This window comes from Microcaecilia unicolor, chromosome 11, assembly GCF_901765095.1.
Source record: "Microcaecilia unicolor chromosome 11, aMicUni1.1, whole genome shotgun sequence".
Taxonomy (NCBI): domain Eukaryota; kingdom Metazoa; phylum Chordata; class Amphibia; order Gymnophiona; family Siphonopidae; genus Microcaecilia; species Microcaecilia unicolor.
Genome location: NC_044041.1, coordinates 172,839,031 through 172,865,414, shown reverse-complemented (window position 1 = coordinate 172,865,414; position 26,384 = coordinate 172,839,031). Strand labels below are relative to the sequence as shown.

Here is a 26,384-nt window from a genome sequence, read left to right as displayed (position 1 = left end):
TGTCACTGCAGGGGGCCCGGCATGGAAGAAGGAGGGAGCGGCGGCGAGGAGGGTTGCTGGACATGGGGGGTAGGGCAAGGGAGAGAGGCGGGTTGCTGCACGGGGGGGAGAGGCCAGGGGAGAGAGGCGGGTTGCTGCACGGGGGGGGGGGGGCGGAGGCCAGGGGAGAGAGGAGGGTTGCTGGACATGGGGGGAGGGCAAGGGAGGGAGAGAGGAGGGTTGCTGCATAGGGGGGGAGGCCAGGGGAGAGAGGAGGGTTGCTGGACATGAAGGAAGAGCAGGGGAGAGAGCAAGGCAGCCAATGGGGATGTTGTGTGGGACCGCGGTGGAGAACAAAACAGGAAACCGCAAGAAATAACAAAGGACATGGAGACCACTATGCCGCCACGCAAACGCCGCTGCACCGGACCCAAACTAAGCAGACCCACCCGCACAGGCTACCGGACCTGGCTTCGCATAAAAATTTAAGTTGAAAATTAACAAACCTCTTTTAATGCATTTGTTTAGTGGCTTTCGTTTGCATTGTTTACATTAATGATGACATCCTTAAAGTACTTCCTCCTCCCCTTTCACCCGGATGTGCGAGCCAACGGACAGCTGATCATAACCGCAACTTTTCCCTGCACCCTTTCAAGCAGTACAACGCCATACAAACCAACAACAAAAAACTGTCTCCATCAAAAATATATAGATATTGTAACAGATTCAGGATTACCATTTCAACTTAGAAGACGTCAATTCCCACTAAATTTAGCATTTGCCATTACTATTAATAAATCGCAAGGACAAACTTTGGACAAGGTTGGAATCTACTTACCAAACCCTGTCTTTAGCCATGGACAGCTGTATGTCGCATTTTCTAGAGTTAGAAATGCTTCAGATGTAAACGTTTTAGTTAAAGAGACATTAGAACAAGGTAAATTAATTGAAGGATCTAATGCTGTTTACACAAAGAACATAGTATATAAAAGTGTACTATAGACAGTGTGTTTTTTCTAGCAAAAAAGGTGCCGGTACTCAAATGCTTGGTCACCCTTCAGGGGTGGGGTGATCACTGTGGGACCCACCCCACTATAGCCAGGTCCCCTGAACCAGTCACAGTATCTATGACAAGGCAGAATTGGTGTGTAGAGCCTGAGCTCTTTTATTACAATTTGGGATCCCTGGGTCAATTTTAGCAGACAATGGAAAAGGTGCCGGTACTCAGTACCCCCAAGTACCCCCTCAAAAAAACCCCTGACTATAGACATCAACTCACATTACATTCATCAACTTTTAAATTACATTTCAGAAATTAAAAATTCTTGCCCGTTTTAATGGGCTTAACGGCTTGTAACATATAAATGAATTAAGGTGGGATTTGTATTTGGGCCCCGTTGTTTAAAGTTCACTGCACTGACCACTAGGTTGTCCCTCTGCTCTGCAGGAACAGCTGTGTGGCCATTTTTTTACAAATGTTTACAGACTGAAGTTTTTGTTCCTGCTTTTTTTTTGGCATTCATATTTTGAATGTTTCATTTTGGGGAATGCCTGTTCATTGTGGATGTTTTGAGCACAATAACATCATTCTCTCTTATTTTCAAACAGGAAATCCGAACGTTTTGCTTGTTCGAAATAGCTGCAAGATTTTTTTTTTTGGAAGTTATGAGCAGGACAATCCAATTTTTTTTTTTGTTTTGTTACATTTGTACCACACGTTTTCCCACTCATGGCAGGCTCAATGCGGCTTACATATACAAGTACTTATTTGTGCCTGGGGCAATGGAGGGTTAAGTGACTTGCCCAGATTCACAAGGAGCTGCTTGTGCCTGAAGTGGGAATCGAACTCAGTTCCCCAGTTCCAGAGTCCACCACCCTAACCACTAGGCCACTCCTCCACTTGACTCAGACATTCTTTAAAACATGCCCCTCTTATGTTTAAAGTTGTTGATATGTAAAGTTGTGATCTGCCAATGGTTGGAGTTTTCACCCAGACTGACTGATAATAAGCTTTAGCCAAACAAACAAGCAAATAAGTGAATAGTACTGAATAACAGAGCGCGCAGGACACACTTTAATGGTAGCAGAGAAATGCTCTTACCCAGCTGTTGCCTCATTCTTTATAGTCACATTTTGTGTGGGCTATGATTTTTCTATTCTACATGAAGTCAGTTGTTGGGGATAAATTTAAAATTACAAGTCTTGTTTGTTTAGCTCTCAAAGTGCCCCTTTACTAAGGTGCTAAGCCCAAAATGGGCTTACTGCACAGAAAGCCAGTTACCACAGGATACGCTAAAGTGTCCTGTAGTAATTTTGCCACTTGCACTCAGTAAGCACACAGTAATTATTTTTCTTAGTTTTTGAGGGGATGTGTCAGGGGCAGAGGGAAGATTTTTGGTTGCTTTTTTCAGTTAACTTTAAACATTTATTTTAATAAGTTTATAGTAACATAGTAGATGACGGCAGAAAAAGACCTGCACGGTCCATCCAGTCTGTCCAACAAGACAACTCATATGTGCTACTTTTTGTGTATATCCTACTTTGATTTGTACCTGTGCTCTTCAGGGCACAGACCGTGTAAGTCTGCCCAGCACTATCCCCGCCTCCCAACCACCAGCCCCGCCTCCCAACCACCGGCTCTGGCACAGACCGTATAAGTCTGCCCAGCACTATCCTCGCCTCCCACCACCGGCTCTGGCACAGACCGTATAAGTCTGCCCAGCACTATCCCTGCCTCCCAACCACCGGCTCTGGCACAGACTGTATAAGTCTACCCAGCACTATCCCCGCCTCCCAACCACAAGCCCCGCCTCCCGATCTTGACTAAGCTCCCGAGGATCCATTCCTTCTGCACAGGATTCCTTTATGCTTATCCCATGCATGTTTGAATTCCGTTACCGTTTTCATGTCCATGTATTTTAATGCATGCAAATTGATTGTATGTTAATGTATAGGCTTATAAGTACAATTTTGCACAAGTTCTAAACATTTTAATAGACAAAATGCATACTAATAAATATACATCCTTAAAAATGATTCCTGTGTGTTCTTAGTATTAAACCCCAAAGAGTTAAGACTGAGCATACTCTTACAGAAATGCATCTGTGCTGCATTCTGAGGCTACCTAACTAGCTTAATGTCACAGAGAATCATCAGTGACTAAGAGTGACTGGGACAGCATTAATGAATTAAATATCACACCACTGGTCTTTCCTGGTCAGGTTAGAGTATAGAAAAAGATACCAGACTCACCTTCATAAGCCCTTTGGCTGTTCCACTGGTGTCTATCTGCAATAAGTTTCCTAAAAAAGGAAGAGGAGTTGGACCTGGGGGAAGTTTGTCTCCTTGGTTCGTTGACTTCCATATGAACAAGATCAGTAGAGTGAACAGAGAGACAGCCAGGAAGAGGGTCTGTGCCACAGCAGCATCCATAGTGAGAGGGAACAAGGTTTATTCTTCTTAGCTTGTATTGGGTTCTCCCAGGCGTTTGATCCCGACTCTTTTTATAATCTTTGTCCTATGTGTCAGCTTCTCATTTCTCCCGACTTTGCTCTGGAAGACAATCTCATTTCAGATGATGTTTCAAAATATTTCAAAATCTGCGTTCTTAAAAGAAACATAGACGTGAAGTGAAAAGGACTGTTCCACAGAGGAGTTTGCTATGTCCATTTTTAATTGCTAAGATGTCATTTATTTATTTATTTATGAAATGATGGAAGTGAAATGATGGAAGACAATCTCATTTCAGATTATGCTTCAAAATATTTCAAAATCTGCCTTCTTGAAAGGAACATAGACGTGAAGTGAAAAGGACTGTTCCACAGAGGAGTTTGCTATGTCCCTTTTTAATTGCTAAGATGTCATTTATTTATTTATTTATTAGGATTTATTTACCGCCTTTTTGAAGGAATTCACTCAAGGCGGTGTATAGTACGAATAGATCAAACATGAGCAATAGGCAATTACAGCAGTAAAAATATTCAAAAACAATACAAAGTATGGCATGGTATGCTACTTATAATGTCAACACAATATGTAATAGAACATTATAATTGATAGTGAAGGTCAGTGGTGTACCAAGGGTGGGGTGGTGGGGGTGGTCCGCCCTGGGTGTCAGCGGGTGGGGGGTGGGGTGCTCCGCTGGTGCCCCAGTCCCCACCTGCCTACTAGCTCCGTCGCCAGACGACCCTCTTCTCCTGCCGCACGGCACCTGACCCAGCATTTAAAAAAAATCTATGAAGCGGCGGTGCGGCACCTCGCGTCTGCTCTGTGTGTAAAGAAAGAAAAATCGCCTCGTTGGCCAGCCTTCCCTCACTGTGTCCTGCCCTCATGGAAATAGGAAGTTACATCAGAGGGCAGGACACAATGAGGGAAGGCCAGCCAACAAGGTGATTTTTCTTCTTTTATACGCAGAGTAGACACGAGGCGCCGCACCGCCGCTTCATAGATTTTTTTAAAGGCTGGGTCAGGTGCCGGGTGGCAGGAGAAGAGGGTCATCTGGCGACGGAGCTGGTAGGCAGGTGGGGACTGGGTCGGGGAGGGAGGCTCAGATGGGAGAAGGGGAGGGCTCAGATGGGAGAAGGGGGCTGGAACTGGGGTCTGAGAAGGGGGCAGGAGGGAGAATGGGTCTATGCCTGGGACAGATGGGAGAAAGGTTTCTTTGGCTGAAAAGGGGGGCCCTAATGCAAAGCATGTGGATGAAGGCGACTGGAACTGGAGGTTGAAAAGGAGGGTAGGTGGGATAAGGGGGTCAGTACTGGAACTGAGGGCTGAAAAGGGGCAGGGACTGAAACTGTGGGGACTAGGGGATGAAAAGGGGACAGGGAGAAGTGGCTGGGGCTGAAGCTCGGCACTGGTGGGAGAAAAGGGCTGGGGCTGAAACTAGGGTGTGGGGACTGGGGGCTAAAAAGGGGGGACAGGGAGAAGTGGCTGGGGCTGAAGCTCTGGACTGGTGGGAGAAAAGGGCTGGGGCTGAAACTGGGGACTGATGGGATAGTGGGGCTGAAAAGGGGGGCAGGTGGGAGATGTGGGCTGGGGCTGGAACTAGGGGCAGGTGGGATAATGGGGCTAGAGCTGGGGGCCAAAAAGAGGGGGCAGAGAGAGAGAGAGGGGACAGATCCTGGATGGAAGGGGGGACGAGAGGGAGGGCAGACCCTGGATGGAAGGGGGAGCGAGAGGCAGGACAGACCCTGGATGGATGGGAGAGGGAGGACAAATGGTAGATTGAAGGGGCAGAGAGAAAGGGCAGACAGTGGATGGAAGGGATAGAAAGGGTAGACAGTGGATGGAAGGGGGAGAGAGAGAGGGCAGACGGGCAGATGGTGGATGGAAGGGACAGAGATAGAGGGCACATGTGGATGGAAGGGAGAGAGAGGGCAGATGTGGATGGAAGGAAGAGAGAGGGCAGACACTGGATGGCAGAGAGAGAGACCGAAGACAGATGCTGGATGGAAGGAAGACAGTGAAAAGAAGATGAGGAAAGCAGAAACCAGAGACAACAAACTGTAATAAAATATATATTTTTATTTTTTTGCTTTAGGATAAAGTAGTATTGTAGCTGTGTAAATAAATGTTTATAAATAGAACAATTAAATAAGGTAATCTTTTTATTGGACTAATTTTAATACATTTTACTTTCGGAGAACAAAACCCCCTTCCTCAGGTCAGGATAGGATTCTGTAACAGCACTATATTGTATTTACCTGAGGAAGGAGGTTTTGGCCTCTGAAAGTTAAATGTATTAGTCCAACAAAATGATATTATTTGTTGTATTTCTATTTGTTAATTTGTAAAGTGTTGATTGGTATTTGTTAGTTTTTTCAAATTTACATCTGCTGTCTTTATATTTTGCACAGTACTAGGGGACATTTTCTGTTTCTGTGGTGTTGAATTGTATGCAGAGCCTGGCATCTTTGGGGTTCAGTTTAATTTTTGTCTAAATAAAATGTTTATGATTACTTATTTTATAGTGGATTAGGGTGTATCTGTGTTTGTGAAAAGGACATGGCTTTCAGCTGGCATTGACTGTGCAGGATCGACAATCTGTATTATTCTGCCTGGTTTTGTTTTACAATTTGTTTTGTATTTTCGGTATGCCTAGTACTGGATTTTGTAGGGGGGATGTTAAAAAATGACCAGCCCCGGGTGTCAACTACCCTAGGTATGCCACTGGTGAAGGTAAAGCAAAAATGTAACATATAGATAGGTAAGAAAGTAGGAAGAGTTAGTATGTAAGAAAGTTGCACGACGTCAGAGAAATGGTTAAATATTATCTCAGCTAGGGTACCAGTGAATAAACATGTCCTGCTGCAGTATATGCAGCCCGAGTCACTCCTTGTGTGTGTGTGTGAGTGAGATAAGTACATAAGTACATAAGTAGTGCCATACTGGGAAAGACCAAAGGTCCATCTAGCCCAGCATCCTGTCACCGACAGTGGCCAATCCAGGTCAAGGGCACCTGGCACGCTCCCCAAACGTAAAAACATTCCAGACAAGTTATACCTAAAAATGAGGAATTTTTCCAGTCCATTTAATAGCGGTCTATGGACTTGTCCTTTAGGAATCTATCTAACCCCTTTTTAAACTCCGTCAAGCTAACCGCCCGTACCACGTTCTCCGGCAATGAATTCCAGAGTCTAATTACACGTTGGGTGAAGAAAAATTTTCTCCGATTTGTTTTAAATTTACCACACTGTAGCTTCAACTCATGCCCTCTAGTCCTAGTATTTTTGGATAGCGTGAACAGTCGCTTCACATCCACCCGATCCATTCCACTCATTATTTTATACACTTCTATCATATCTCCCCTCAGCCGTCTCTTCTCCAAGCTGAAAAGCCCTAGCCTTCTCAGCCTCTCTTCATAGGAAAGTCGTCCCATCCCCACTATCATTTTTGTCGCCCTTCGCTGTACCTTTTCCAATTCTACTATATCTTTTTTGAGATACGGAGACCAGTACTGAACACAATACTCCAGGTGCGGTCGCACCATGGAGCGATACAACGGCATTATAACATCCGCACACCTGGACTCCATACCCTTCTTAATAACACCCAACATTCTATTTGCTTTCCTAGCCGCAGCAGCACACTGAGCAGAAGGTTTCAGCGTATCATCGACGACGACACCCAGATCCCTTTCTTGATCCATAACTCCTAACGCGGAACCTTGCAAGACGTAGCTATAATTCGGGTTCCTCTTACCCACATGCATCACTTTGCACTTGTCAACATTGAACTTCATCTGCCACTTGCACGCCCATTCTCCCAGTCTCGCAAGGTCCTCCTGTAATCGTTCACATTCCTCCTGCGACTTGACGACCCTGAATAATTTTGTGTCATCGGCGAATTTAATTACCTCACTAGTTATTCCCATCTCTAGGTCATTTATAAATACATTAAAAAGCAACGGACCCAGCACAGACCCCTGCGGGACCCCACTAACTACCCTCCTCCACTTCTTCCATTAAAGGCCTGGTTGAAGAGCCAAGCTTTCACCTGCTTCCTGAAGTAGAGATAGTCTTGTGTTAAGCGCAACCTTTCAGGCAGTGCATTCCAGAGTGTGGGGGCTAGTCCGGAGAAGGCTCGTTTGTGGGTATCACATCGTGTAAAGTCTTTTAGAGATGGTGCGGTTAGTGGAAGTCCTTGGGAGGACCTTAGTGTAAGGTAAAGGAGCAATGGTGAGATGTGTACTTGGGAGCATTTTATGAAGTCCACTGCAGTGCCCCCAAGGGTGCCCTATTGCTGTCCTGGGATGTCAGGGGGACCAGTCTACTAAAAATACTGGCTCCTCCTACATCCCAATGGCTTGAGTTTGTGCATTTTGCACTTGGACATTTTTTTTTTTTTTTTTCGAAAATGGACCATAAAACAAAACGTCAAAATCACAAAACGTTGTTTGGAACAATATTTTTGAAAACAAAAGATAGACATTTTTCTTTTTTGAAAATGACCTTCTTTCCTATTCGGACTTTATTAATATTAGACTAATATCCTTAGCAAATTTTAAATTATTGAAAAACTCAAAAATACTAAGATGGAGACTGCAAACCAGCAGCAAGAGGGGTGCTATCCAGTCTTTTGCATTGAGTGTCACATGTATGATTATCTCCCAGTTGGTAAGAGGTTATATGTGTGAGTAGCAGACTTGGAGGAGCTGAGGAAGACAGAGAGGTACATAGATGAGACCTACAGGGACATTGTAGAGACGTCCCTCCAGTCTGGCAGCCCCTTTGCTGCCTTGGAGGAGGGAGGTCTCTTAGAAGGAGAGCATCACCCTGGTGAAGTAGGAAGGTGAAGTAGGAAGTACTCCTGTAGCCAAGACCTACCTACCATGTGATGCACTATGCTCTCGCACCGAGGATATGTCTCTGAGAACTTCTGCCCAGGCGGGAAGGGTTAGGATAGCTGTTGTAGTTGGTGATTCAATCAGCCGTTGTAGTTGGTGATTCGATCATTAGGTTTCTGACTACAAAGGGCCTGCACCAGTGTCAGTTGATTCAGAATGCAGCAGCAAGACTCATAGACCACATCACACCATTTTTGCAAAAACTTAATTGGCTACCAGTACAATACAGGGCTAAATTTAAAACTCTATGTCTGATCTTCAAGATCCTAAAAGGAAATGGCCCTGAGTACCTGAAAAATAGGATGATCCTCCACACATCACCAAGGACACTAAGGTCCTCCCAAGGACTTTCACTGACCACACCGTCTCCAAAAGACTTTACACGATGTGATACTTCTCCGGAGTAGCCCCTACACTCTGGAATGCACTGCCTGAAAGGCTGCGCTTAACACAAGACTATCTCTACTTCAGAAAGCAGGTGAAAGCTTGGCTTTTCAACCAGGACTTTAATGGAAAAAGTAACTAACTTATTAGTCTCACTCATAGGCGCCGACTCCGTGGGTGCTGTGGGTGCTCGAGCACCCCCAATATTTCACCCACCAGAAGTTCCCTTCACCAGCCCAGAATTTTAAGTCCCTCCCTCCCTCCCTCCGAGTTCCAGGCCCATCCCCTCCCTCTCTCCAAATTTTAAAAGTCATCTTACATCTTCGGGGTTACGGTGGCAGCAGCAGTGAAAAGCGTGCAGGCTCGGCGCTTCAGCCTTCCCTTCTCCCAGCTCTGGTCCCACCCTCATTTCCTGTTTCCACAAGGGCGGGACCAGAGCTGAGAGAACGGAAGGCTGAAGCGCCAAGCCTGCACGCTTTCACTGGAACGTGGAGGGACCCTGGAACTCGGAGGGATGGGCGGGCCTGTAACTCGGAGGGACGAGCCTGGAACTCGGAGGAGAGAGGGAGGCCTGGAACAGGGAGGGTGGGAGGGGGGCCTGGAAGGAGGGAGGGTGTGGGGGGGCCTGGAACTGGGAGGGAGAGAGGGAGGGAAGGGAGGGGAGTGCCTGGAACTCAGACGGGAGGGAGGCAGGGAGTGGGGGGGGCCTGGAACTGGAAGGGAGGGAGTGGGGCCTGGAACTCGGAGGGAAGAGGAAAGAGAGGGAGGGGAGGGGAGGAGGAGTGGAAGGGGAGGAGTGGGAGGGAAGAGGGGGAGGAGGGGATGGGGAGGAGAGGGGAGGGGGAGGCGAGGGAGGGGAAAATGCACCACCTGTAAAAAAAAAAAAATTCAGCACCCCCAATCATTTTGTAAAGTTGGCTCCTATGGTCTCACTCACACATACAAGGTGTGACTTGGGCTGCATATACTGCAGCAGGACATGTTTATCCACTAGCTTAGATAATATTTAACCATCTCTCTGACCTCATGTGCAACTTTCTTTAAATCAATCACCCTACTTTCTTACCTATCTAAATGTTACATCTTTACTTTACCCTTCACTATCAATTATAATGTTCTATTATGTATTGTGTCGACATTGTAAGTAAGTAGTATATCATGCCATACTTTGTATTGTTTTTGATTATTTTACTGCTGTAATTGCTTATTGCTCATGTTTGATCTATTCTTACTGTACACCGCCTTGAGTGAATTCCTTCAAAAAGGTGGTAAATAAATCATAATAAATAAAAAATAATGTAGATAGCTGGGTGGCTGGTGGACATGAGGATCGCCTGGTCACTTGCCTGCCTGGTGCGAAGGTGGCGGGCATAATGCTTCACCTAGACAGTATCGTAGATAGTGCTGGGGAGGAGCTGGCTGTCTTGGTACATGTGGGTACCAATGACATACGAAAATGTGGGAGGGAGATTCTGGAAGCCAAATTTAGGCTCTTAGGTAGGAAGCTGAAAATGCTACCCAGATCTTCCAGGGTAGCATTTTCAGAGATGCTTCCCGTTCCACACGTAGGACCCAAAAGGCAGGCAGAGCTCCAAAGTCTGGTTGAGACAATGGTGCAGGAATGAGGGATTTAGATTTGTTAGGAACTGGGTGACATTCTGGGAAAGGAGGAGACTAGGCTCCTCAAAAATCGGAACAAACTGGTGTGGAACTGGGGTATAACAGGTCACTTTTAAATCCTTAGGGGGTTGATACTTCTGTCAGCAGTAAAGGAACAGTGGGGGCACTTTTGAACACAGCAGGAAAGGATCCCTTCACTATGTTTCTCTGGTGCACTAACTGTCTGAAAACTCCCCAGATTTCTGTTACTGATAGAAATATGGACAAAACACAATACATGGAATTATGTGCCAAAAAGCACTGTAACAGAAATCCTGTGTTTAATGGCAAAAACCATAGAATAATTTGCTTACCTATGTTTTTGTAGGTTGTCAAATGACCACCAAGCTTCAAACGTACTTCTTTTTAGTTTATTGTCGAGTGAACAAATCCAAAGAGTGGGTGTTCCTGTGCTAATATCTTTGTGTACTTATGTAAAGTATGTTTATTTTTTATGGCTGAATTTAATTAATGTTTTTATGTATACATTTAATTCATTTATGCCTTTCATATTTACATGTATGTTTGTCCTTACAAATTTTTAGAAGCATATGTTTGTGTACTTACGTCGTGTATTTTTGTTTTAAATAATTCTTTTAGACTCCTGAGGCAGGCCTGTGGCCGAAACACAGTACTGTGTCGAGTCTACAATAAAGTTTACTCCTTTATATATCACCATAGTCTCAACATCCCAAAGTCATTGGTCCACTTCCCACTTTGTTTTGTGTATCTTTTACCTTGTGGGATTTAGTGTTCATCCACCCAGTGGAGAGCCTACCCCAGAAATATGAACAAAACATACTACATGGAATTATGTGTCAAAAAGCACTGTAACAGAAATCCTGTGTTTAATGGCAAAAACCATAAAATAATTAGCTTACCTATGTTTTTGTAGGTTGTCAAATAACCACCAAGCTTCAGATGTACTTCTCTTTAGTTTATTGTTGAGTTAACAAATCCAAAGAGTGGGTGTTCCTGTGCTAATCAGTTAGAGCAGCTACATTATTTTTTTATTTATTTGTTTATTTTTTAGTACTCACTCAAGGTGAGTTACATTCAGGTACGCTAGGTACACATTACCATGTGTTAACTGGTTAGTCCAAGAATCCCATCTGAGGGGTAGATGCACTAACAAAAACGTTAAAGCCCTTCCCTTACCAATTCTTTAGCGAATCGGTAAGAAATGGACATGCATCAAGGAAATCGCATGCAAATGAGCTGCTTGCTGCTAGCTCATTTGCATGCGATTTCCTTCCAAGCCAGTCGGCCAGCTGAGCATGCGCAGAGCAGCCAAGTGTTATGCTGGCTGCTCTGCGCATGCCAAGGACGTCCTTTATGGACGTCCTTCACTTAAAAAAAACAAACAAACATAAAAGGACATCCCTGACGAGCAGGATGGGCTTTTCTTCAAACTCAAGGGTGCCCAAAAGGTAGAGACAAAGAATCCAAATTGCTCACACTTCCGATGTTCTCACTGCTTATCTTCTGTTGTGGAAAGTGCGAAGCCCTCTTTAGGCATTAATCAGAGTAGAGAGCAGAGTCCCGCGAGCTGTGCCTCGTGCAGCCCGCACAGGACCGGCGCACGCTCCTCTCTCATGGCTTCCGCCGTTCTCTCCCTGCCGGTGACGCACAAAGCTCTAGCTGGCTGCAGGACCACCCGAGGGAAAGGAAAAGTGCTCTAGTGGGCGGTCTCTCTTCATCCTCCTGTCCTCACTCCATTCGCTTCCCTGTTAATTGCCTTCTCTCATCCTACTTGCAGGGTTTCTCTCTCTTCCCCCCCCCCCCCCCGTCAGTTAACATCTCTTTTTTTCCCTTCCGATTCCCTCACAGCAGCCCCAACGAGAGGTGGAGACCTCCCGTTAGGTTTTCCACGGTAAGGGGATCGGAAAACTGTAGTGCATCTCATTATAATACTAATTATACACATTATAATACTGATTTGCTCATCTACATTCCGTTTTCGTTAGCTGCTACCGTGACAGGACAATGCCCTTTTGTGCATGTCCTGGTTTACTACTTCCGCGTTAAACTGGATAGAACCAGTTTAAAAACCACGTTGCTGGCTCGTCAAGTTTAGTGCATCTAGCCCTGAGCCCTTACTGCCTACAAAATGGATGGTGAGGAGTGATCATGCTGTTAAATTAATGGGAAAATTAGCTCATGACCATTAATATAAAACTACAAAAAGGCTATTTTTACAGCATATTAAGGCTGCTAAGGGTGTTCCTTGGTCAGCTGCCATCCGGGGCGGATCACTGCTGCAGACCCCTCACCAGGTGCAGCAGTGCGTGTTAACCAACTAGTATTTATTGTTTTCTGTTTATTGGACAGGCCATGACATGGGCAAGGAATGGGCACATTGTGGGCATGAAAGTGTTAACCAGCTAGAGTGTTCATTTCACCGCAAGCTAACTATATAATGGAGACTAAGGGGTCCTTTTATCAAGCTGTGCTAAAAAGTGTCCAGTGCTGGTGTCAATTCATGGGTTTTCCACACTGTGACCACTTTTAGTGCAGTGGTAAAATGGCTGCCTTGCCATATTTTTTTGTATTGGCCATGCGCTAATTTTCTCATCAGATTGTGGCTATTACCAAGATATCCCTTACCACCACCTATTTAGGAAGCGGTAAGAGCTCCCATGCTACTCCCATGATAATCGGGTAGCATGTGATAATGTGCCCATAAGTTACCCGATTAGTGCAGGTACACCGACTCTCTGCCCATGGGCACACTTCCTACACTTATATTTTTTTAGTGCGGGTTTAGCGCATGCTAAGTAGAAACCTACCACTGGACGACAGCGCGTCCCGCAGTAGTACTCTTTAAGTGAGTGGTAGGTCCACATTACGCCTACTCGCCTTAGTAAAACGGCCCCTTAATTAGGGTACCCTTAACACATCCTAAATAAGACACTCAGTGAAGTTGCATCATAATATTTTTAAAACTAATAGAAGGAAATATTTTTTCACTCAATTATTTTCACTAGTTAAGCTCTGGAACTTGTTGCCAGAGAATATGGTAACAGTGGTTTGCATATGCAAGTTAAAAAAAATGGTTGGACAAGTTCCTGGAGAAAAAGTCCATAGTCTGTTATTCAGATTGACATGCGGAAGCCACTGTTTGCCTTGGGATTGGTAGCATGAAATGTTGCTACTATTTGGGTTTCTGCCAGGTATTTGTAACCTCAATTGGCCACTGTTGGAACCAGGATACTGGGCTAGATGGACCACTGGTCTCACCCAGTATGGCTATTCTTACATTTTTAGATTGGTGGCCTCTATTCATTTTCCATTGTGGATTGATGTTTAGAACCTTACGGGCTATGAATTGACTCCTCAATGGACCTTTTAAAAGTCACAGGCATCTGTAATATAAGCTTTGAAAGTGTCTGTTCAACACTCTGGTTACTCTTTTCCATTTCTTACACCCGCTCCAATGAGGAGGTAGTAGTTGCTGGAACTTCCCCCAGTGATACAGTTCATTCAAATACAAAAAAAACAAAATTCCACAAAACACTGCATTGTCTTCAGCAGCTACTTATTCATGCAGTACTCAGTTCCATTATTTCACCATCAACCCCATTCACCTTTTCTTCATTCCACTTCCCTAAGAGTCTTTTAATGGAGAAACAGAAACTCCAATGTCTTTTTCTTATCATTTTCTTGTTCACACCAAACATGAAAGGCACAGGATTCAACAAAAATACAGCCTTGTTTTTTCTGGGTTTTTACCAAGGCAGTGCAGCCCTCCTCCCTCCCAGTGTTTGAAATCACATTGGACCCACCCTCAGCTGCTGTTGACCCTTTCAAACTAAAACCTTCTTGGCTGTTTTTCTTTACAAAAATCACAATAGCAAGATAATACTCACAAGCTTAACTGTATAGGTTCAATGGGATTGAAGTCTTCTGCTTCTTCAGTCTCCTTGCAATTTGTCTCCTCCACCTCTATCTCTACTGAGCTTTCATGTGGTTTAAAAAGGATTTGCTCAAAGTCCATGGGCTCAGGATCCTCCCTTTCCTGACTCAGCCTCCTACTTCTGCCCCTCTAGTGGGCTGGAGTACATGCCTCTATCTCCCAGGACCCTCTTTCCCCTTGAGGGCTTATCAATAGAAATAAAAAAAAATAAAAAATCAAAAAATCAAAAAAAGAAATCAAACAAAAGTCAGAATGATTGAATATTTTAACACCCAACAGAAAGGACTTAACAAGGATCTGGGGTTCCTAGCCCATTATAAACCATAAAGCTGTATGTCTCTGTTGATCACCCTCCCCTCACCTATCCACACCCACCCTGTTAGAATATCAATGATATGCTTTGATGTCCCCATGCATACTTCCTACCCACCCCCCTCCTCCCACCCTGTCAGACTGTCATAGTAATGCTTGAATGTTTTCACTTATATACACTGTCAGCCAGCACATTTGCTTATTTCCGATCTGAGGAAGAAGGGCAACCTTCGAAAGCTAATCAAGAAATGTATTAAGTTATGTCCAATAAAAAAGGTATCATCTTATTTTCTTTTCCATGTTTTATTTTGTTTGATTTCTATTGATAACCTTAAGAGTGGACTAACACGGCTACCACACTCCCCTTGAGGGCTGTCACTAGGCTGAGGATTAGTCTCCCCTCCCCTCCCCTCCCCTCCCCTCCCCTCCTCTTCTTGTTTGTCTTAGGCTAAGCTTAGGGACCTTACAGGGACATCTCTGCTGTTCTTCCCCACACTGTATACAGATGAATATTTTCATTAATACCTGTTGCAGAAGTGGTACAAGTATTGTGTTAATAATGCAGGTCATAAAGATAATCCCTCGCACTGCATTGGCTTCAAAGTTATAGGACAGGGCAAATATATCAAATATTTATTACAAAATATGAATTGCACTCTCACAGTAATAAAGTAGGTAAATTGTTTTCTAAATTAATACATCCCTGGTTGGGTCCTAAATATATTGAGTCCGTTCTTTGTGATGATGGCATTCCTGTTACCCAGGGTAAGGACATTTCTAATTGTTTTAGGGGCTTTAGTTCTCTTCTTTATGCCGCTCCAACAGACAATACCCGCCCCGGCTTACAGACGCTGAGTTAGATCTCCTGCATAGCCCTATAATATCCATTTAAATCGCTTGGAATATCCAACCCAGTAGTGAATACAGTTAGCTGGGAGACGCCTCCAAAGCATTTCCTCCCCATTCCAGCAGATCCTGGCATCTAATTAATGCACTAATTAATGAAAAAGGCATCCCTTTGAATCAATTAATACAGGACATCCACTTGCAAACAATGAAATAAATCAGCACAAGTCCTGATCCAAATTCAGTATCTTTCTATCTTCCAGACCCAATTTTCCTTTTAACGAGGGACAAACGAGACTTCGTAGAAACGGGGGAAGCTTAAAAGGTTGCTCATTGCAGGGCTGATGTCAATGTCCTTAGGATGTTTGTTGGATTTCAGGCTAAAGTTCTGAAGGATGGAGACTAAGAACACAAAGAGCTCCATGCGGGCCAGGCCTTCTCCCGGACAGATGCGCTTCCCTAAAGAACAAAAGAAAGAATATATATTCTTTTCATTATACCCTGCTGCACTCCATGAAAGTAATTCCTTTTGAATGGCAATTTTCAAAAGTCATTCACCTAGTAAAAAAGCTGTCTAAAAATGTCTCAGCCTGTATATGGGTAAACCTGCACACAGGGATCAACAACATGTATAATTTAAGTTTTACCTACAGATAAGCAGGTGGGCTCAGAAACTGGGGTAAGTCGGCAAGACAACAATGCACATAGAGCCTGATAATAATTCGGCTGCAGACACTGTTTTCATAATCACCGCTGGTGTTAAACCTGGAAATTCAATGCCGGGTAATATCCAGGCACCGGCATTACATTTCTGGGTTTTTGGAGCCAGCTAACACATAGCTGATTGAGAGCTTCTTTTACAAAGCTACCTATTCTTGGTGCAGCAAATGGGAGAAGGCCCATTCGATTCCTGTTGGCTTCCTCTAATTTGCCCCACAGGAATCGCTAGCGCGGCTTTGTAAAAGAAGCTCTAATTGCAATATGCAGAACTTAACCAGCTATGGGTTACCACTTAAAAATAGGACTGACTTTTGTGCAGTCCTATTTATGTGGTTAATCTTGCCAGGAACATAAGAACATAAGCATTGCCATAATGTGACAGACTGAAGGTCCATCAAGCCCAGTATCCTGTTTTCAACAGTGGTCAATCCAGGTCACAAATACCTGGCAAGATCCCAAAATAGTACAGTACATTTTATGCTGCTTATCCTAGAATATGCAGTGGATTTTCCAAAGTCCATCTTAATAATGATTTATGGACTTTACTTTTAGGAAATTATTCAAACCTTTTTTTAATCCTTGCTAGTCTAAGTGCTTTTACCACATTCTCTGGCAACAAATGCCAGAGTTTAATTACTCATTGAGTGAAGAAATATTTTCTCTAATTCGTTTTAAATTTGCGACTTAGTAGCTTCTTTGCATGCCCCCTAGTCCTAGTATTTTTGGATATCAGCACTTAATCAGTCAGGTGCTGACTCCACCCCTGGAACCCAATGCCGACAGAACACATTCAAAGCTTTGTCGGCATTTCCACACCGGCATCTGCTAGCATGCTTGATAAAAGAGGGCCTAAGTTTTTATAATAAAGCAGTAAAAAAATATCTGAAGCAGAAAAGTGTCATCATCATCGCGCAACTGTAAGACTAACACTGGCTGAACGAATAGAAGTTCTTAAAAAATTGGAAAACAAAGTCAAGCATCTATTGCTAAAGAATATGGTGTCAATCCCAAACAAATTTCACGTGTCTTGAAGCAGAAAGACCAGCTTCTGGAAGACTGGCAAAACAATACAAATACACAACGGAAACGAAAACGGGCGGGAAAAGCTGAGGAGGTAGAAGATGCTCTTCTTTGGTGGTTTTCTTGAGTCAAGAGCAGACAGTTTCCTGTCAGTGGTACACTGCTTATGGAGAAAGCTAACCAACTAGCTGAAAGTCTTGGACTAACTGAATTCAAAGCCACTGTTGGATGGTTGGAAAGATGGAAGGAGTGGAACAACATAAAATTCAAGAACCAGAAGACGCTGATGACTTTGGTGCTGAAAATTGGGTTGTTTCAGTTGTTCCTACCATCTTAAACGAGTTTGCACCTCATGACATTTTCAGTGCTGATGAAAACGGTCTCTATTGGCTGATGGAACACTTGCATTCAAACATGCCGAAACTATAGGAGGTAAAACGTTGAAGGGCCGACTGACGATCCTCCTTTGCTGCAATATGAATGGGAGTGAGAAGTTGGAACCCCTCGTCACTGGAAAGAGCAAACAGCCCTGTTGCTTCAAAGTTAAGTGCCTCCCTGTGTCATACGAGGCTAACACAAATTCATGGATGACTGGGGAAATTTGGAAGCAGTGGCCAAAGAAGTTAGACACTAGAATGCGGGCACAAAAGCATCAGATTTTGTTGCTTTGTGATAATTGTGCTACACACAGGGATGATGTCAGGCTGTCTAACGTCAAGGTGGTCTTCCTGCCACCAAACACTACCTCTCTGATCCAACCTATGGATCAGGGCATAATAGCCAGTTTCAAACAATATTATCGGGCTCTTGTGCTATGTCATCTGATGAGCATTATATGGATGACCAGACTGGCAAGGATAAACGTGCTGTTGAACTGGCTCATAATCTATCACTGTTGGATTCCCTACATATGCAGAAAGAAGCCTGGAATCATGTTACACAGGCAACCATTGTGAACTGCTACAAGCGGGCAAGCTTTGTTAAAGATGTGGAGAGGGATGAAACAGATGCAGCTGTTGCAAACGCGTCAGATGAACAGGTTATTGACATCCCAGCTGGTGTTACTGAAGAGGAGTTTCATCGCTACATAGCTGTTGATTATGATCTACAAACAGCTGACGACAGCACTGATGTCGAGATATGCGCCTACACGCAGGCAACAACAGCTGATGAAACAGATGATGAAATGAGCAGCGAGGCACATGCTGATGAAATTCAACAATCTCCTCCTGTCACTTTTGCAAGAGCGCTGGAGAGTTTCAACACCGTGTGGGCCTATCTGGAGGCCACTGGATGTCAGTGCTATGACAGTTTTACTGTCTGGCAGAAGGAAGGACCCCCAAACCTGCAGATGAAATGGAAATGGGAGTTGATATACTGCCTTTCTGTGGTATTTTGCAACTACATTCAAAGTGGTTTACATATAAACAGGTACTTATTTTGTACCTGGGGCAATGGAGAGTTAAGCAACTTGCCCACAGTCACAAGGAGCTGCAGTGGGAATTGAACCCAGTTCCTTAGGATCAAGGTCTGCTGCACTAACCACTAGGCTACTCCTCCACTCCCTGACCCTGAAACCCTAGGAGTTGATCCAAGAGGTACAAGCATGGATAAGGTACTTAACTTTAAAGCCATGAGAAGGGACTTTGAAGTTTTCCTTTGAACTGGAAAGAACAGGCAATGATGGAGGACAGGATGGTAAAGTCACAGTGAGTACTTGTTCTATCCAGGATGAGGAGGTTATAAGTACATAAGTATTGCCACACTGGGACAGACCAAAGGTCTATCAAGCCCAGCATCCTGTTTTCAACAGTGGCCAATCCAGGTCACAAATACCTGGCAAGATCCCAAAAACTGTTCAATACATTTTATGCTGCTTATCCCAGAAATAAGCAGTAGATTTTCCCTAAGTCCATTTTAATAATGGTCTATGGACTTTTCCTTTAGGAAGTTGTCCAAACCTTTTTAAAACCCCACTAAGCTAACTGCCTTTACCACATTCTCTGGCAACAAATTACAGAGTTTAATTACACGTTAAGTGAAGAAAAAAATTTCTCTTTGTTTTAAATTTACTACTTTGTATCTTCATCTCATGCCCCTTTGTCCTAGTATTTTTGGAAAGAGTAAACAAATGATTTTTAAGAAAGGTTCCAGAGGAGATCCGGGAAATTATAGACCGGTGAGTCTGACGTCGGTGCCGGGCAAGATGGTGGAGGCTATTATTAAGAATAAAATTGCAGAGCATATACAAAAACATGGACTGATGAGACAAAGTCAGCACGGATTTAGTGAAGGGAAGTCTTGCCTCACCAATCTAATGCATTTTTTTGAGGGGGTAAGCAAACATGTGGACAATGGGGAGCCGGTTGATATTGTATATCTGGATTTTCAGAAGGCGTTTGACAAAGTGCCGCACGAAAGACTCCTGAAGAAATTGCAGAGTCATGGAATCGGAGGTAGGGTATTATTATGGATTAAGAACTGGTTGAAAGATAGGAAGCAGAGAGTAGGATTGCGTGGCCAGTATTCTCAGTGGAGGAGGGTAGTTAGTGGGGTCCCGCAGGGGTCTGTGCTGGGTCCGTTGCTTTTTAATGTATTTATAAATGACCTAGAGATGGGAATAACTAGTGAGGTAATTAAATTCGCCGATGACACAAAATTATTCAGGGTCGTCAAGTCGCAGGAGGAATGTGAACGATTACAGGAGGACCTTGCGAGACTGGGAGAATGGGCGTGCAAGTGGCAGATGAAGTTCAATGTTGACAAGTGCAAAGTGATGCATGTGGGTAAGAGGAACCCGAATTATAGCTACGTCTTGCAAGGTTCCGCGTTAGGAGTTACGGATCAAGAAAGGGATCTGGGTGTCGTCGTCGATGATACGCTGAAACCTTCTGCTCAGTGTGCTGCTGCGGCTAGGAAAGCGAATAGAATGTTGGGTGTTATTAGGAAGGGTATGGAGTCCAGGTGTGCGGATGTTATATGCCGTTGTATCGCTCCATGGTGCGACCGCACCTGGAGTATTGTGTTCAGTACTGGTCTCCGTATCTCAAAAAGATATAGTAGAATTGGAAAAGGTACAGCGAAGGGCGACGAAAATGATAGTGGGGATGGGACGACTTTCCTATGAAGAGAGGCTGAGAAGGCTAGGGCTTTTCAGCTTGGAGAAGAGACGGCTGAGGGGAGATATGATAGAAGTGTATAAAATAATGAGTGGAATGGATCGGGTGGATGTGAAGCGACTGTTCACGCTATCCAAAAATACTAGGACTAGAGGGCATGAGTTGAAGCTACAGTGTGGTAAATTTAAAACGAATCGGAGAAAATTTTTCTTCACCCAACGTGTAATTAGACTCTGGAATTCATTGCCGGAGAACGTGGTACGGGCGGTTAGCTTGACGGAGTTTAAAAAGGGGTTAGATAGATTCCTAAAGGACAAGTCCATAGACCGCTATTAAATGGACTGGAAAAATTCCTCATTTTTAGGTATAACTTGTCTGGAATGTTTTTACGTTTGGGGAGCGTGCCAGGTGCCCTTGACCTGGATTGGCCACTGTCGGTGACAGGATGCTGGGCTAGATGGACCTTTGGTCTTTCCCAGTATGGCACTACTTATGTACTTATGTACTTATGTATGATTCATTTTTACCCATTCCACTCCACTCATTAATTTTTTTTTTAAACAATAAATTTTTATTGACTTTTGACATTTGGAAAAAAAATAGCAAACTGTTCATAAACAGAGATAGTCCTACTTGTCCTCTCCCCCCCCCCCCCCCCCCCCCCCCCCCGTGCTCCCCATTACGTAAACCAAACCCCCATTATAGCATCTCATACCAAGCCACCCCTCCTCCCCTTAGTCGTACCCCCTCCCCTATCCATCTACTGCATCTTTACCCAATAATCGGTCCAGATGTACCCATTCCTCAGCTGTAGAGTTATATTGCCCCAGACGGCGATCAGTCAATTTTTCCAGCTCCCCTAGCAACTCAATTTTGGAACGCCAGTTTACTAATGTCAGTCCAATGCTTTGCTTCCAATGAGCAGCAACAACAGTGGAGGAGTGGCCTAGTGGTTAGAGCACCGGTGCAATCCAGAGGTGGCTGGTTCAAATCCCGTAGCTGCTCCTTATGATCTTGGGCAAGTCACTAAACCCTCCATTGCTTCAGGTACAAACTTAGATTGTGAGCCCTCCTGGGACAGAAAAATATTCAGTGTACCTGAATGTAACTCACCTTGAGCTACTACTTAAAAAGGTGTGAGCAAAATCTAAATTAATAATAATAACAGTTTTTGCTGCTGCCAAAGTCTTTTGAGACGGCATTGCCATTTCAGTCCTCTATGATTGCCCTATCCATTTCAGTCCTCTATGATTGCCCCATCCAAGCAAGCACCACTTGGGGTCCCATGGGAACAAGATTTCCAGGTTTGTAGATAAACTTTGTGTGACTCCCTGCCAATACTCCTGCAGGCGTTCACAAGACCACCAGATGTGACTTTCCCACACCTCCAACAAATGTCTGTAGTCCCAGGATACGTAACTTTGAGCCTGGCTGGAATTTAATACCATCTACTTAGAACTTTGAATGCATTTTCTTTAATCAAAACACATATAGAAGCTTTCTTCACCTCCAGACACATCCTTTTCCACTCATGCACTGTAAACTCACCCCCCAAGTCCTCCTCCCATGCCTTCATATATGGGTGTTTAACAAAGGTCAACCCCCTGAGAAACCGATATACATGGGTGATAGTGTCCCTGAGCGTCCTGATTGAGCTCCACAGGTTTTCAAACTGCTTAGTGTCATCAGGATCCTCCCTCAACCAACCCTGACTGGAAATGTAATGCTTAACCTGCAAGTATGGAAAAAAGTCTGAGGGGGACAAGCCATGGGATTCCCACAATTCCTCAAAGGGACGCAGCTCCCCCACATCCAAAAAGTCACAAAACCTGGATAGGCCATGATGTGACCAAGTAGCATATGTGGCTCGCCTAAGACCAATCAAAAAACCTGACTCCTGAGTAATATATGCTAATGACGAGGGTGCCCAAGTACCCCTCAGCCTATATTTCAAAAAAACCCACATTGATAATAGGTGTGACACGTACAGGTTAGCTGTCATTTGCTTATAATCTCTTTTAGTAAGGGAGGCCCAGAGTGCTGCGTCCAAAGGGTATTTTTGCTCAAAATGTTGCTCCAGTGCGGCCATAGGGGAGTGTTCCCCCTGGCTCCAACAAGAGATAAGCTTCAGTTGAGCTGCCAAGTAGATTAGGCATACCCCTTCCACCCCCCTCCACCGAGCCCCGCATCACTGTCAGCCAATATCGGAGATCACCCACCCCACACAAATCTAGATATTTCAGACTGTAAGCTCGTTAATTCTATTTGTGGCACTGAAATGGGAAGTGTTTGGAACAAAAATAGTAAACGAGGCAATAAGTTCATTTTGAGTGCCGAAATCCGACCCCAGCAGGATAGCCACCCCTCTTTCCAGTTGCTCAAGTCTCTCTGCAGTTGTCAAAACAACGGAGTGTAGTTCATGGCATAGAGATTAGAGATGTCCCTGGGGATCTGAATTCCCAAATAACGGAAGCTTGTCCGTGCCCTACGGAAAACAAACAATGGTAATATCTCCCCCTCCTGACTTTCAGACAGGGTAACTCCCATGAACTCAGATTTATCAGTTAACCTTGAATCCTGACAACTTCCCAAAACTGTTAAGTTCTCTCATTATTACAGGTAAAGTAATTGGGGTGCCTTAACATAAAATAAGATGTCATCTGCAAAGAGGGCTATTTTATGCTCCACTTCCCTGATCTTGATCCCTTTGATGTCAGTCAACGATCGAACCCGTTGGGCAAAGGGTTCTATAGCTAGCGCAAATAAAAGAGGAGAGAGCGGACACCCCTGCCTAGTACCCCGCATAATGGGGAATGTTGGTGAGTATCCCCCATTCACTTTGACACGAGCAACAAGGGAAAGGGAAATGGGACTTGATATACCGCCTTTCTGAGGTTTTTGCAACTACATTCAAAGCGGTTTACATATATTCAGGTACTTATTTTGTACCAGGGGCAATGGAGGGTTAAGTGACAGGGCTTCATAAAGATTCTTCAACCACCCAATAAATTTGCGGCCAAATCCCATAATGCTCAAAACCTCCCACAAGTAAGGCCATTCAACCCTGCTGAACGCCTTCTCAGCATCCGTTGTTAATAGGGCAAAAGGGGCCCCCTGCACCCCTGCCTCCCAAAGAACACTTAGTGTACGCCTGATATTAGTCTGTGTGTATAAGCTGAGGGAGCACCCCGCACAGCCTATCAGCCATGACCTTTGCCAATATCTTGACATCTGTATTAAGCAGAGAGATCGGTCGATAGGAGCCGCAGACCGCGGGGTCCCTCCCAGGCTTTAATATAACAGAGATCCCCGCCTCATTCATACTCGGGGGGAAGTGAGTGACCTGCAAAACAAGAATTGCCCACCCTCCGTTAAAGAGGGGCTACTTCTACCAAGTAAATTTTATAAAACTTTGCGGTATACCCATCAATCCCCAGGACCTTCCCTCCCTTTAAGCCTCTAATCACTTTCAAGATCTCGTCAACAGTTATTGGGGCCTCCAATCTGTCCCTCTCGGCTTCTACTAAGGCCCTCAACCTGTCCCTACTTAAATAATCTTGAATCACTGACAATGATTCCTCTTCTCCTTTAGCATACAGATTGGTATAAAACTGAGCAAACTGTTCTCTTATCTCCCTATCTTTATGGTAATGGTATGCTGCATCTGGTGCTTTTTAAGATGTCTGGCCAGCATTCTTCCTGCCTTATTGCTGAATTCATAGAATCTCTGTTGGACTAGCCATCTGTGGAATTCCATTTGCTCTACCTGCAATTTTTGCAGCTCTCGGCGACAGGCCAACAGTTGAGATAGTATTTTAGTGTCTCCTCTCTCCTGATGTTTAGACTCTAACTGCACTAATTTTTTTTTGTTGTTGTTACATTTGTACCCCGTGCTTTCCCACTCATGGCAGGGTCAATGCGGCTTACATGGGGCAATGGCGGGTTAAGTGACTTGCCCAGAGTCACAAGGAGCTGCCTGTGCCTGAAGTGGGAATCAAACTCAGTTCCTCAGTTCCCCAGGATCAAAGTCCACCACCCTAACCACTAGGCCACTCCTCCACTCCAATCCCAGCTCTTTAGTATTTCTCTCCCTCTTGTGCCTCGCTCCCCACTTTATAAGGTGTCCTCGAACTACCGCCTTAAGGGCATCCCAGAGGATGCCATCAGAAACTTCCCCTGAGTGATTAATTTCTATATAGTTTTTTATCACCACCTGAATTTCTTTGCAGACCTTTGTATCCCCCACTCATTCAACCTCCAAAACGTTTGGCGCATCTCTCCATGCAAGCCATGTAAGTTAACCCAAACTGGAGCATGGTCAGAAGCATGTGTATTTCCAATCTCCGTGTCCTGTACCTGACCCCACAGAGCTCGATCACACCACAGGGCATCTATTCTAGTATAAGTCTGCTGTGCATGGAGGTAGAAGGAATTCGAGCGCTGGCTCGGGTGTTGAAGTCTCCATACATCAAGCAGATCTAAATCCTTAATCAAGTGCAATAATTTCTTTCTATGAGCCAGGGCCACACTCTCCCCCTCCCTGGAATGATCTAGAGATGTCAAGGTTAGATTGAAGTCCCCCCCCCCCCACCCCAAGATTACCCTCCCTGAGACAAAATGTGAAAGATCCTCCTGTAAGTTCTCAAAAAATTCCCCTTGCCCAACATTTGGAGCATATAAATTGACAAAGGTAACTGGTTCATCATACAAGCGGCCTTTGACCGCAAAACATCACCCACTAACATCCAAAAAAGTACTCTCTTTGGTGAAAGGTATCCCCGATCTTATGTAAGTCGCCAAACCTCCCGTTTTCCCCTTCTGGGGCATTCACCATACTCCCTACAGCATATCATTAGTGTGTCTTGCTCACGCACATGAGTTTCCAGGAGCATAACCACGTCCTATTTAAGATAATACTTATTTTCCCTGAGTCATTCAAACCGTTAACATTCCATGAACCCACCTGCAATCCCGTCCCAACCCCATTCCCCAGACCTCCCCCATCCCCTCCTCCCCCCTTCCCACTCCCCCTCCCCTCCCAGTATCCCCGGTCGACTGGCCACTAAAAGAACCCACCAGTGAGCTCCCTGAGGAAGTACACCATCGCCAGAGGACAGCTCACCAACAGCTCACCAACTGCTCTCTAATTACTCCATATTACACCCACACTGTTGATCATCGCACATACCCACATTCTCACGTTTCTATCATTCTCTGCACATTCAATAGGACCCCAGACCCTCCCCAACTTGAACTCGAGTCGGCTCCTTCCCAACTGATAGGTGTCACGGTACCCATAACTCAAGTGTAATCATGTAGCAGCATTTGTCTCCAGCTGTGACTCTCTGCCTTCACCACCACGGACTTTCTGTCAAGTTGATTTCGAATTGGTGGGCGACCTCGGGGCCCGACCCGTGACTGCTGATGCGGGAAGATCCCAGCGGCCCAACTCGAAAAGGGCACTCCAAGCCTCAGCTGTGGTTTGGACTCTGCTCGTCTGTGTTCCCACAGAAAACTGTAAGCCAAAAGGATATAGCCATCTGTATCTCAAACCATTTTGCTGCAGGTAAGTAGTAACCTCCTGCATATCTCTCCGACACTGTAGAGTTGCCTTAGCCAGGTCCTAGAAGACCTTAACTTTGCAGTTATCCCACTCAATTTCTCCTAAGATTCTCACTTTTCTCCACACCTTCTCTTTCACGCTGTAGTCATGAAAGCATGCGCTATCCCTAGGCAGTGAGTTTCTCTGGGGTCCCAGACTTCTGTGAGCCCTATCCAGAGTAATGGATACGTTCTCCAGCTCTCCTGATGCATTCTCCCCTGCATTGAGTATGAGGGCACTGATCTTTTTGATCACCTGCATGCAATCCTTATATGAGGCCTCCTCGGGCACCCCCTTAAAGAGTAGGTTGCAGCGTCTGGATCTGTTCTCCAAATCTTCCAGCACCAGCTGCAACTCTGATATGCTTTTACGTTCCACTTTAAGCTCTGATTGCAGCTTCTGTCATTCGTCTGATAGACCCTCCATCCGCTCCTCCGTCTGCTCGAGGCAGGTCTCAATCTCTCTGCTCGCGACCCGCAATTC

At 44.8% G+C, this 26,384-nt stretch overlaps 2 protein-coding genes across 4 annotated transcripts in view; both read right to left on the bottom strand.

Moving 5' to 3' along the window:
* Positions 1 to 14,303, bottom strand: part of LOC115479932 (cytochrome P450 2A4-like) — a 67,648-nt gene extending 53,345 nt beyond the window's left edge. Inside the window, exons 1-2 of the mRNA XM_030218264.1 lie at positions 14,236 to 14,303; positions 3,232 to 3,531 (exon numbers count right to left, since the gene is read on the bottom strand). Coding sequence (XP_030074124.1) covers positions 3,232 to 3,411 — 180 coding nt within the window. The 5' untranslated portion in view covers positions 3,412 to 3,531; positions 14,236 to 14,303. The remainder of the gene's footprint in view (positions 1 to 3,231; positions 3,532 to 14,235) is intronic.
* Positions 14,304 to 15,717: 1,414 nt separating this feature from the next.
* The window catches only part of LOC115479933 (cytochrome P450 2A5-like), a 79,861-nt gene continuing 69,194 nt past the window's right edge, over positions 15,718 to 26,384 (bottom strand). For all 3 annotated transcript variants that reach the window (XM_030218265.1, XM_030218266.1, XM_030218267.1), the window contains one exon: positions 15,718 to 15,899. In XM_030218265.1, coding sequence (XP_030074125.1) covers positions 15,718 to 15,899 — 182 coding nt within the window. The remainder of the gene's footprint in view (positions 15,900 to 26,384) is intronic.